General features: G+C 43.2%; 1 protein-coding gene across 1 annotated transcript in view; it reads right to left on the reverse strand.

Annotated features, from left to right (window-relative positions):
* LOC115098554 (schwannomin-interacting protein 1) overlaps positions 1 to 585 on the reverse strand; it is a 944,827-nt gene extending 944,242 nt beyond the window's left edge. The window contains exon 1 of the mRNA XM_029615175.1: positions 562 to 585. Within this exon, the coding sequence (XP_029471035.1) occupies positions 562 to 570 (9 nt within the window). The 5' untranslated portion in view covers positions 571 to 585. The remainder of the gene's footprint in view (positions 1 to 561) is intronic.
* Positions 586 to 12,399: the final 11,814 nt, after the last annotated feature.

Genomic DNA, 12,399 nt, shown 5'->3' on the forward strand with positions numbered 1-12,399 from the left:
AACACTGCATCTCAGCAGCCCTATGGAACAACCGAAACAGTAATTGCCAGGAAGAAAAGAAAAAAGCAGCTAACCTCCCCCAGAAATTCATATTCTATTGTTGTAGCAGCAGGATTACTACTCTCAGCCTTTGCAACGCACTGGCTGGATGTGCAAGATTTTTCAAATCCAGCTTTCGATCCCGGTTAGACCGAGACAAGGATATTATCCCCGTGTGCACACAGCACGGTTGCTGCTGATAATGCTTCAGCATCTTGCATTTCAGCTTATCTCAGTCATCGCCATGCTTCTAATTTATAAACATCATAAGCCTCATATGCTTATCAGAATATGCAAAAAGCTTCTTTATTTGAACAAAAATCACATTGCTTGAACTGAGGTCCCCTTAGGAAATCAGTGGATTTATCTTTCTCTGACAACTAAAACAAACAGCATCGGGGTCCCAGTAGGCACCGTGTCATCTTTCCATTCAATTAGTTGTAAAGACAAGACTAGAAAGGCACAGAAAAGCCTCGGAAGAAAAATACAAAAGTAGCTCATTTAGAAAATTAAGCACATTACCAGACGCATCTTGAAGTTTCTCGATCACCTGCAGGGTTACAAGGCTGTGAGAATCCGAGGCTGTATTCCTTAGTGTTACACAGGCAGATGCGACTGCTCCTGGAATCAGGCAAGTCTGAGACTGGAAACCTTTGAGTTGAGCTCACTCGAGGCATCAGAAAGCCTCAAAGAAAAAAAAAAAAAAGGGCAGCCCACAGACAGCTCGATGAGAAACTTCTGGCACCTCTCCAGCTCAGCAATGAATTCCCTGTGATTCAGTGCTGTACAGTTATGGAAATGAAGGGAAACTTGGATTCACAGAAGGGCTGGGTCATGCTTTAGTGGCTTGCGGAAATGTGCAGGTTGCAGATCACAGTTCATTTTAAAATACTCATTAAGGAATAAGACTGCCAAAGAAATTAGGTAGTATGCTGAAAATCTGAGCAAACCTGTCTACATATCCTGGATGAAAATGTCAATTTTTTTCGTATCCTGGTCCCCCAGAACTGGCCTGTGTTAGGCTAAGGTGTTACAAACCTTTACTCACAACTGCCCCAGGGCTTTTCCTCATTTATTTAATCCTCACCTCCATCTAGCCTAGCCATAGCAGTGACAATCAGTGGCCAGGAACCATAGATTACACGGGTACATCATGAGTCTGGCCACTAGGTGGTGCTATTGTGCAATGGCAAAAACTCTTGCCTCCTCAAGCCTCGGAGGGAACTCTCTTTTGCCCTCCCCTCTCCTTCCCCTCCCTTCCTCTACCTAACCCACCCCCCCGGCCCTATCTAAACCCCCCCCCCTACCTTTGTCCACGGATTTACACCTCCCGGAGGGAGAAGTAAATCCCCGCACGCCAGCGGGCTGCTGGCGCGCCGAGACGCGACCCGGGGGCGGTTCCGGAGGGCGCGGCCACGCCCCCGGGCCCGCCCCTGAAATGCCGCGTCCCGCCCCCAAAATGCCGCGTCGATCGGCCCCGCCCCCGACACGCCCCCGACAAAAAACCCCGGGACTTACGCAAGTCCCGGGGCTCTGCACGCGCCGGCAGGCCTATGGAAAATAGGCGCGCCGGCGCGCAAGGCCCTGCTCGCGTAAATCCGGGCGGATTTATGCGAGCAGGGCTTTTAAAATCCGCCCTTATATTTTTAGTTATCCTGAGACTGTCGTGCATTGGAGGAGAGTGCACAAACTTTAATCTCTCTCACACACATATATACAGGCACACATGCTCAGGTACTCCCTCACAGACACCCACACAAGTACCCTGATACACATGCAGGCACCCTCTCATACACACACACACACCCTCTCATGCACAGGCACACATCTTCTCATACACAGACATACACACCCTCTCATACACAGACACACACACACCCTCATGCACAGGCACATATCCTCATACACAGACACACACACCCTCATGCACAGGCACATATCCTCTCATACACAGACACACACCCCCAGGTACTCTCTCACAGACACCCACACAGATACCCTGATACACATGCAGGCACCCTCTCATACACACAACCACACCCTTCTTCTCATACACAGACATACACACCCTCTCATACACAGACACACACACACCCTCATGCACAGGCACATATCCTCTCATACACAGACACACACACCCTCATGCACAGGCACATATCCTCTCATGCACAGACACACACCCTCTCATGCACAGACACACACCCTCTCATGCACAGGCACACACACCTTCATCCACAGGCACATATCCTCTCATGCACAGACACACACCCCCTCTCATACACAGGCACACACACCTTCATCCACAGGCACATATCCTCTCATGCACAGACACACACCCCCTCTCATACACAGGCACACACACCCTCATGCACAGGCACATATCCTCTCATACACAGACACCCCCCCTCATGCACAGGCACATATCCTCTCATGCACAGACACACACCCTCTCATGCACAGGCACATATCCTCTCATACACAGACACACACCCTCTCATACACAGACACACACACCCCCTCGCATACACAGACACACACACACACACACCCTCATGCACAGGCACATATCCTCTCATGCACAGACACACACCCTCTCATGCACAGGCACATATCTTCTCATACACAGACACCCCTCACCTTCTCATACACAGACACACACACACCCTCATGCACAGGCACATATCCTCTCATACACAGGCGCTCATTCTCACAAGGCCAATCTCTCACTCTCTCACACACATTTTGGACCTCTTCTTCAGCCGCTAGCTGCAGAGCAGGAACTCGTCTTCTGGCGCCGGCTCTAGGGAAATGCCGGCGGCACCACAGAGCCTCTTCTTCCGCCACAGGACCTTGCTTCTGCCAGCAGGGAGTAGGAACCCCGCCAGCACCTTAATTCTCTGCATGCTGCAGGATCTTCGTATATGCTGGCGGCAATGGCACCCCTCCCCCTGTTATCACCTGGGGCGGACCACCCCCCTCACCTCCCCTTAGTATGCCTCTGGGACATGCATACTTTCTCTACCTATTTTATAAAGTGTGCGCGCATGCATATTTTTATGCAAGTAATAAATTGTAACAATTTGATTGTAATAACCCAGAAATAAATGCAGAGGCAGGTATTTCTGAAAATACTTGCACAAATACTTGGAAATACCAGTTTTGATACCCCCACCAGATCACTCAGACCTTCACTAGTCCACTTAGACCATCTAACACTTCACCCTGAACCCTAACCAGGTCACCCATAACTGCAACCCAAAAACTATAGGCAAAAACCCTGTACTTCCAAATCCCACTCCGGAATGCCCCTAAACTACTACTTCTTCCCTGTTAAGATTTACTCACAATACTGAAAGTGCGTGCATTCCTTGTATGTGCATACATGCTACTTAGGTGCGGATATGCTAATTTTACATGCGCAAGCCTGCGTAAAGCCTTGAAAATGATTTCCTATATGCATTCCCTGGAAAGTGTTATTTCTGCCCTAGGACTATAAAAAATGCATTTTTGTTTGTAAAATAAAAAAGGCAGGCCTTTATTTTGCATGTTCAACAATCTCAGTTGAAGTTACTGTAAAACTTGAAGTAGCACAAATTAATTATATGACTTTATATATTCTCTCTTTCTTTATATATATATATATATATATATATATATATATATATATAAAATTTAATTTAGTACTTCTCTTCTGCCTTTTGTGGTTGGTCAGCCACTTCAAAGTGGATTATAGTGTGATGATTAGATCAGAAACTGGGGATTACATTACAAAGGCCTTTTCAAGGCAGATTACAGAATGGGAGGTTAAATCAAAAGTTAGGGGGGGTTACATTACTGTGAGGCAGATTACATTGAGGTATATAGCAGTGAGATAGATTAAGTCAGACATTAGAGGAATATTACAGTAAAGACATTACATTTCGAGACAAATAGGGAGTTACATTGCTGGCAAACTGCAGGCAGTGTAGCATATAAAAAATCAAGATCTTTAGATAGGTCAACTTTGAGTCTCTTTGTATTCTGGTTCTTGAGTGCTACAGTTTCTTTGTGATTAGCCAGTGGTTATCGGTGAAATAAATTAGAGTGCATCAATCTATTGGACAGATAGCCAGGTTTTTAGTTGGTGTCAGAAGTCCAAATAATTCCTTGCAGGTGGTGGGAGAGTCTATTCCATATATCTATATATCTAAATGAAAAATAAATAAATCTAGTGCTGCATGTCTGAAAGCTCTAGACCTAGTTTTTTTTTAGTCAGATTTTTTTAAGGAGTGGGGTGGTTAGCTGTCGATTTAGACTTAAACACATCATAGATATCTATACATAATGATGTAGTCTCCCATCAATGATGACATGGGTTTTCATCAAACTCCCTTGTACTAAGTCTATTTATCTGTACATTAATGTACTATTAGACCAATGCTTGACCTCCAAATGAGACTACAGATGATGCAGATGAAACCTTCAAATGATGTTGACCTTTCTTCTCTTTCTTTCCATTTTGTGTTTGTGTTCATTTGGTTTTCAAACTTTGGAAGCCCAAGTGAAAGAGTTGCCTCCATCTAACCCTGTCCAATGCCACATACGTCCAACTGTTGAGGACTACTTTGCAGATTTTAAGGTTGTACTTGAGGTTGGTCTTCCCTGTGGTCTGCTCCCACTTTTCAGTTGGCCATAGAATATTGAAAATTGGTGCAAAATCTGCACCTTAACTCAATTAGAAGAGAGCTCTATTGGCAGATCGCCAGCACAAAATAAGTTCTATTTATCAATTGAGCCATTCTGACTTGTGGAACTATGAGCTGGCCATCTCCAATGGACCTCAGCAATACGATAAGATATAGTGCTTCTATCAGTCACCCTGTCAGCATTATTTTGACTTGGGGCTCACTCCATTCTTGATCTTAAAAAAAGCAAATAGCATTCCTAGCAGATAGTGCCAGATTATGTGACACAAAAAAATTGTAAAAATGACATTTAAACTGATATAGTTTTGTAAACCTCAAGAGAATGCACTGACAAAAGTCAAAAAAAGTTAAATTTAAGCTCATGTAGTTAAGAGTGTGACAACCATCGAACTGAAAACAGCTAACATATCTTTACAAAATACATAAGAGATACTCGTTTCCACTCCTTACTACATAGATCTTGGAAATTGCCAATTATCCCCAGCAACTCAAGTGAGAAATCTGGGAGTACAAATCGATGAAAATCTAACAATGAAAGCCCATATTAGCAAACTGATCAAATCTGGTTTCTACAAGCTGCAAATCCTGAGCCAACTGAAACCCCTACTAAGCACAGCAGATTTCAGAACAGTATTACAATCTCTCAAACCTTGATTACTGTAATTCCCTACTACTTGGACTTCCTGCTAGTCACCTAAAACCACTGCAACTACTACAAAATGCTGCAGCCAGACTATTGTCCGGTAAAAGGAAATACGATCACATAGCTCCAACTCTGATCACATTGCATTGGATCCCTGTACAGTCAAGGTTATTTTATGTAGTACTTACAATAATATTCAACAACAATCCGAACAACGATCTGATGGGAATAACATTTAAATTGCATATTCCCCCACGAACGCTCAGATCCCAAAACAAAGGCCTTCTTGAAATCCCAACCATAAGAAACACTCATCTAGCGCAAACAAGAGACAGAGCAATATCAATTGCTGGCCCAAAGCTATGAAACTCCATGCCAGAGTAACTTCGAACAATATCAGACAATAAGAAATGTAAGAAAGAGTTGAAAACATGGCTATTCAGAAATGCCTGTCTGAAACCTCCAGTTCGCCTTAACTCAAATAACCTAAATATGTTCTGAACAATACCCCCACACTCTTTACCCACCTAAAATCCAGTTATGTTCTCCTTTTATGACGGGTCTGGCTATGGGTTGGGCAACCTGTGGAAAACTTCGCTTTCCAACAAGTCATTTTTTTTTTCTCGGCAATTTTTGCCGAAAAAAAAACAACCCACCCCAACCTTTCAAATTTAGTTAAGATGGCGCCGGCTGTCCATTGCTCCTACCATGTGACAGGGGCTGACCAATGGCACCGGTAGCCCCTGTTACATGGTAAGGGCAAAGGGCCACCGGCGCCACTTTGTTTACTGGAAACTGACGGCCTGAGAGCAGGAGATCACTCCCAGATCCCCCGCTGGACCACCAGGGAGTTTAGGCAAGTTTTGGGGGGGTTGTAATTAACTAAATTTGAAGGGTTGGGGTGGGTTGTTTTTTGTTTTTTTTTAATAAATGTGCCCCTCCCCCCGCACTAACCCGAAGTTCAGGGAAAATCCATCTCGGGATTCGGGTCCTCCTACCCATGCCGAATTGGACTATTTCTTTGAAATTTTCCAATTCGGCAAAAACGATTGCACATCCCAAATACTTACCTAGTAAACTACCTGTATGAATACCTAAATCAATATCCCATCATTTTCCTGTGAGTGTCTAACCTATATATCATTTTTTAATCTCATCATTTATGAGTGTCAATCCTATACACTGTTATGAACTAGTGATTCTCACATGGAATGATGGTATGTAAAACACTTAAATAAATAAATGCAAATCATGACTATACACAGTATACCGAAAATACTTATAGGCATAGATTTCATACAGTCAGTACATTGTACAATAGATAAGAGCAGCGTGGCTCGGAGAAAAACTAAGAACAATGTCAACTCCCGCGGCCGATGGGACTCCTTTCTCCGCGAGGGCTGAAAGTGAAGGAGGTTGCTGCTGCCCTTAGGGTTGGAAGTGGAAGAGGCTGCTGCTGTCGCTAGTTCGGGGGAAGGGGGGGGGGGGAGAGAGTGAGTGAATGAGCAAGCATATGTGTTTGAGGTGCTGTGTTTGTGTGTGTGTGTGTGAGTGAGACAGCATGTATATGAATGATTGAGTCCTGTACATGTGAAAGAGAGTATGTGTGTGAATGTGAGCCTGTGTGTGAGAGATAGCAATAATGTAAGTGTATGATTAAGAACCTGTATGTGTAAGTGGTTGATTGAAAACCTGTTTGTGTGAAAGAGTATGTGTGTATGATTGAGATCCTTTGTGTGTGAGAGAGATCATGTGTATGTATGATTAAGAGCCTGTGTTAAAAGAGAGAGAATGTGTGAATCTGAGAGCTGGTTTAGGTGAGGGAGCATGTAAGTATGTGATTGAGAGCATGTGTGTAAATGAGAGAGAGAGAGCATGTGTGTCTGTGTGTGATTGAGAGCTGGTTTAGGTGAGGGAGCATGTGAGTATGTGATTGAGAGCCTGTGTGTAAATGAGAGAAAGAGAGAGCGCATGTGTGTAAGCGTGTGAATGAGAGTGTGTGTGAGAGAAAAGACAGCATGTATGTGTGTGATTGAAAGCCTGTATGTGTAAGCGTGAAAAGACAGACAGAATGTGTATAAATATGTAATTAAGAGCCTATATAAATGAGAGAGAAAAAGCATGTGTATATGTGAGCGGTTGAGAGCCAGTGTGAGAGAGAGAGAGGAGAAAGTTCCAAGCAAACCACCCCTCCTCCTGCTAATTCAAAACAATCTCAGGGCACCTGGATATCAAACATTCCCAGATATGCAGAGCAAAACATTTTTTGTATCCTTATTATTTTTCATTATTGGGCCTTTGTTTCTGCTATTTTGAAATATTTTATTGGTATCTAGTAATTTTTTATATGAGTTTTTAATTATTGGATATTCCATTCATCCGCTGTTTCGAAATAATCTGTTCTTTTTGTTAGTATGGTTTTACTGCTATTGATTTTATATTTCTTGATTTGTTTTATAAGGATGGGTGATGTTTCTCTTTTTCCTTTGTTGCACTGCATACAGAGACCCTGGCTTGTTGCAGTTTCCTATTCAGTTTTTGTCGGCATGCTTCTAGTTATGCGTTTTGGTCTCTTTCTTCTTTGTTAGTTGAGGGTCTGTACATGTGACTGAGGTGAGGTATTCTGCTGGCATATAGTTTCTGTGTAGGGCTCTATAGTAGCCTGGCTTGTTCCGTTCTCCTAATAGGAGATGTATTGATGTCTTAAGGCCTGGTGTAATATTTTCAGTGTTGCCTTTTCTTAAGTAAGGTGTTTACTGTTTGAGTACTGGAAATTGGTGCTGTTTTGGTGTGAGATGTTTACTATTTATGCAATTTCTGTTCAGACAGAATACGTATCTTTTCCTTGTGTCATTATTAACAATAAAAATAATACTGGACCTTTATTTTTTATTTCTGCCGTGAACTGTAATGAGCAGTGTGTCACCCATGTGAGCATGGTCTGTCAGGTATGTCACGATGGGAAAAAGGTTGAGAACCACTGGTCTAGGCTATACAGGGGTGGTCAACTCCAGTCCTCAAGAGCTACAAACAGGCCAGGTTTTCAGGATATCTACAATGAATATGCATGAGACAGATTTGCATACAATGGAGGCACTGCATGCAAATCTATTTCATGCATATTCATTGTGGATATCCTGAAAACCAAGCCTGTTTGTAGCTCTGGAGGACTGGAGTTGGCCACCCCGGCCTATAATAAAAAAAAGCAAAATAGTGTTTGTTAACAGTAGTTCTAGCCTTTGCATTATCAAAAGGAAAGTCAATATTTAGTAAACCAGCAAGCAGGAAAGTTTCTCTGATAACTTTAGCCGAATATTCAGTGAAATTTATCCAGATAAGTGATCTGCTGAATATACCCAGCTAATGCTACTGGGACACAGTTATCTGAATCAATTTGCTGCTTACTGGTTTACTGAGTATTAAAAAAAAAAAAAAAAAAAAAGAGTAGTGGACAAGTAGGGGCAGATTCCCCTCCCCCTTAAACTCCCCAATATCTTCAAAAAATGTAGCAGTTGAGCGGTACTGATCTCCTCTATCCCATGCTTTCAAATCCCCACCCTAAGCTTGAACCCATCAAAAGTGTTCCTAAAGCAGAGCCGAAAGAGAAGAGGCCCTTACCTCTTCCCATGCCACCGAGTACCAAGTGCCAAAGCTCTGACTAACAGCAAGTAGTATTATTATAGAAATATAGAAATGACGGCAGAAAAAGACCAAACGGCCCATCCAGTCTGCCCAGCAAGCTCCCACACTTATTTTCCCATACTTATCTGTTTCACCGACCACCAAGTTCAGGGCCCTTGTTGGTAACTATTTGATTCAAATTTCCTGCCACCCCCTGCCTTTGATGCAGAGAGTAATGTTGGCGTTGCATCAAAGGTGAGCATAAGGCTTAATAGTTAAGGGTAGTAACCGACACATCAAGCAAGTTACCCCGATTCCGGTTTACCCAGACTGCACAGTTCAATGCCTTGTTGGATGATGTCTGAATGTAAATCCTCTTTTCCATATTTATCCCTGCTGTTGAAGCAGAGAGCAACGCTGTATATGTATTCAAAGTGATGTATCAGGCTTAATTGGTTTTGGGTAGTAACCACCATAATAAGCAAGCTACTCCCACACTTATTTGTTTACCCAGACTGTGAAGTTCAGTTCTTTTTGGTTGTTGTCTGAATGCAAATCCTCTTTTCCACATTTCCCCTTGCCATTGAGGCAGAGAGCAATGTTGGAGTTGCATTAACAGTGCAAAGGCTTATTGAGTAAGGGTAGTAATCACCAGGTAGTAGCCTCCATTCTAGCAAGCCACCCCCATGGTTCTTCTCTTCATTCCGTCCTCTAGCCTTTATGGATCCACAGTGTTTATCCCATGCCCCTTTGAAATCCTTCACAGTTTTAGTCTTCACCACTTCCTCCGGAAGGGCATTCCAGGCATCCACCATCCTCTCTGTGAAGAAATACTTCCTGACATTGGTTCTGAGTCTTCCTCCCTGGAGTTTCAAATTTTCTTCCTCCATGGAGTTTCAACTCCACCAAAAACCGTGCTTTATCCATTGCTGGCCCCCATCACTGGAACTCGATGCCCCCTGATATTCAACTTGAGCCTTGCACCCAGACCTTCAAAAAGAAACTAAAAACCTGGCTCTTTAAACAGGCCTTCTCACAACACCCCTCCACTCCTATTTGACAACCTCCTACCCCCCACTGTACATTTTTCCCCTTTTGATTTAATTCTATGTTTTCTTAAACCAGCTACTTGTTCCTCTAATCTCCCTCCTCTTTATCTATCCGCTCTTTTCTATCCTTTTCACTTTTCTTAGCCTCTCTTATTTATTTAATCAGTTGTTTATCATAATGGAACCTATTTAGTCAGTTATTTGTTATAATGTAACTTTTTTTCTTCCGATTTCTCTTCCTCATCTTCCCTATTGTTTTATGTAAAGCGATGTGATGTCCATTCGAACTTCGGTATATAAAAATGTTTAAATAAATAAATAATAAATTGTGACACACCCCCCCCCCCCCCCCCCAGTTCTATTGATTTTTTTCCAACAGAAAAGGTTTGTTGTTGACCATGAATCATTAAAACCTTTCAAGTATCTGAAAGTCTGTATCATATCACCCCTGCTCCTCCTCTCCTCCAGGGTATACATATTTATGTTCTTCAATCTCTCCTCATAAGGCATTTTATGAAGACCATCCACCTTTTGGGTCACCCTTCTCTGGACTGCCTCCTTTCTGTCTCTGTCCCTTTGGAGATACGGTCTCCAGAACTGAACACAGTACTCTAGGTGAGGCCTCACCAAGGCCCTTTACAAGGGGATCATCACTTCCTTTCTCTTACTAGATATTCCTCTCTCTATGCAGCCCAGCATTTTTCTGGCTTTAGCTATCGCCTTGTCACATTGTTTTGCCGTCTTTAGATCGTTAGACACTATCACCCCAAGGTCTCTCTCCTGGTCCATGCATTTCAGCCCTTCACCCCTCATCAAATACAGTTCTTTTGAATTTCCACACCCCATATGCATGACTCTGTACTTCTTGGCATTGAATCTCAGCTGCCATATCTTCGACCACTCTTCCAGCGTCCTTAAATCTCATCTCATTCTCTCCACTCCTTCCGGCGTGTCCACTCTGTTGCAGATCTTAGTATCATCCGCAAAAAGACAAACCTTACCTTCTATCCCATCCGCAATGTCGCTCACAAAGATATTGAACAGGACCGGTCCCAACACCGATCCTTGCGGCACTCCGCTTAACACCGCTCTCTCTTCAGAGTAAGTTTCATTTACCATCACACATTGTCTTCTGTTCATCTACCAGTTTGCAATCCAGGCCACCACCTCGGCACTCACTCCTAAGCTTCTCATTTTATTCACAAGCCTCCTGTGTGGGACCGTATCAAAAGCTTTGCTGAAATCCAAGTAGATGACATCGAGCGCTCTTCCTCAAACTAATTCCCTAGTTACCAATCAAAAAAGTCAATCAGATTTGTCTGACAGGACCTTCCCCTGGTGAATCCATGCTGCCTCTGGTCCAGCAATTCTTCCGACTGTAGATAGTTCACTATTCTTTCCTTCAACAGCGACTCCTTTACTTTTCCCACCACCGAGGTGAGGCTAACCGGTCTGTAGTTACCAGCCTCCGCACTGCTCCCACTCTTGTGAAGCGGGACCACCACCGCTCTTCTCCAGTCACTCAGCACCACTCCCATTTCTAGGGATCTATTGAACAGGTGACACCGTGGACCTGCCAGCACATCTCTGAGTTCCCTCAGTATCCTGGGATGAACCTCATCAGGCCCCATGGCTTTGTCCACTTTTAGTTTTCCTAGCTCTTCCCATACATTCTCTTCTGTAAATGGAGTTACATCTACTCCACTCCCCTCCAGTTTCTTGTTAACTAGCAACGGTCCTTCTCCAGGGTCCTCTTTAGTGAACACCGAGCTGAAATATTCGTTTAATATTTCTGCCATTTCTTCGTCTCTCTCCACACATTGATTCTTTTCACCTTTCAATTTCACTATACCACTGAACTTTTCTCCTTTCTCTGATGTATCTGAAAAATGTTTTGTCACCTCGCTTTACCTCTTTGGCAATCCTTTCTTCCACTTGACTTTTTGCTTTCTTGATTACTTTTTCTTTGTCTCCCTCAGTTCTACCAGATATTCTTCCTTGTGCTCCTCTCTTTGGGATCCTTTATATTTCTTAAACACTGTTCTTTTAGTTTTTATTTTGTCAGCCACCTCCTTTGAGAACCAGATATGTTTCATTCATTTTTCTCTTGCTTTTCTTTACTTTTCTAACATACGGATTAGTTGCCTTGGTAATTGCTCCTTTTAGTTTGGTCCATTGTTGTTTCACATCTCTCTTGCTCTCCCAGCCTTCTAGTTCTTTCTGCAGGTATTTCCCCATTTCATCAAAGTCCATGTTTTTTGAACTGCAAAACTTGGGTCTTCGTGCTTCTTCTCCGTATCCTCTTTGTGATATGAAACCATACCATTTGATGATCACTGGTGCTGAGGTGGGCACCCACCTG

The sequence above is a fragment of the Rhinatrema bivittatum genome, chromosome 9 (genome assembly GCF_901001135.1).
Source record: "Rhinatrema bivittatum chromosome 9, aRhiBiv1.1, whole genome shotgun sequence".
NCBI lineage: Eukaryota > Metazoa > Chordata > Amphibia > Gymnophiona > Rhinatrematidae > Rhinatrema > Rhinatrema bivittatum.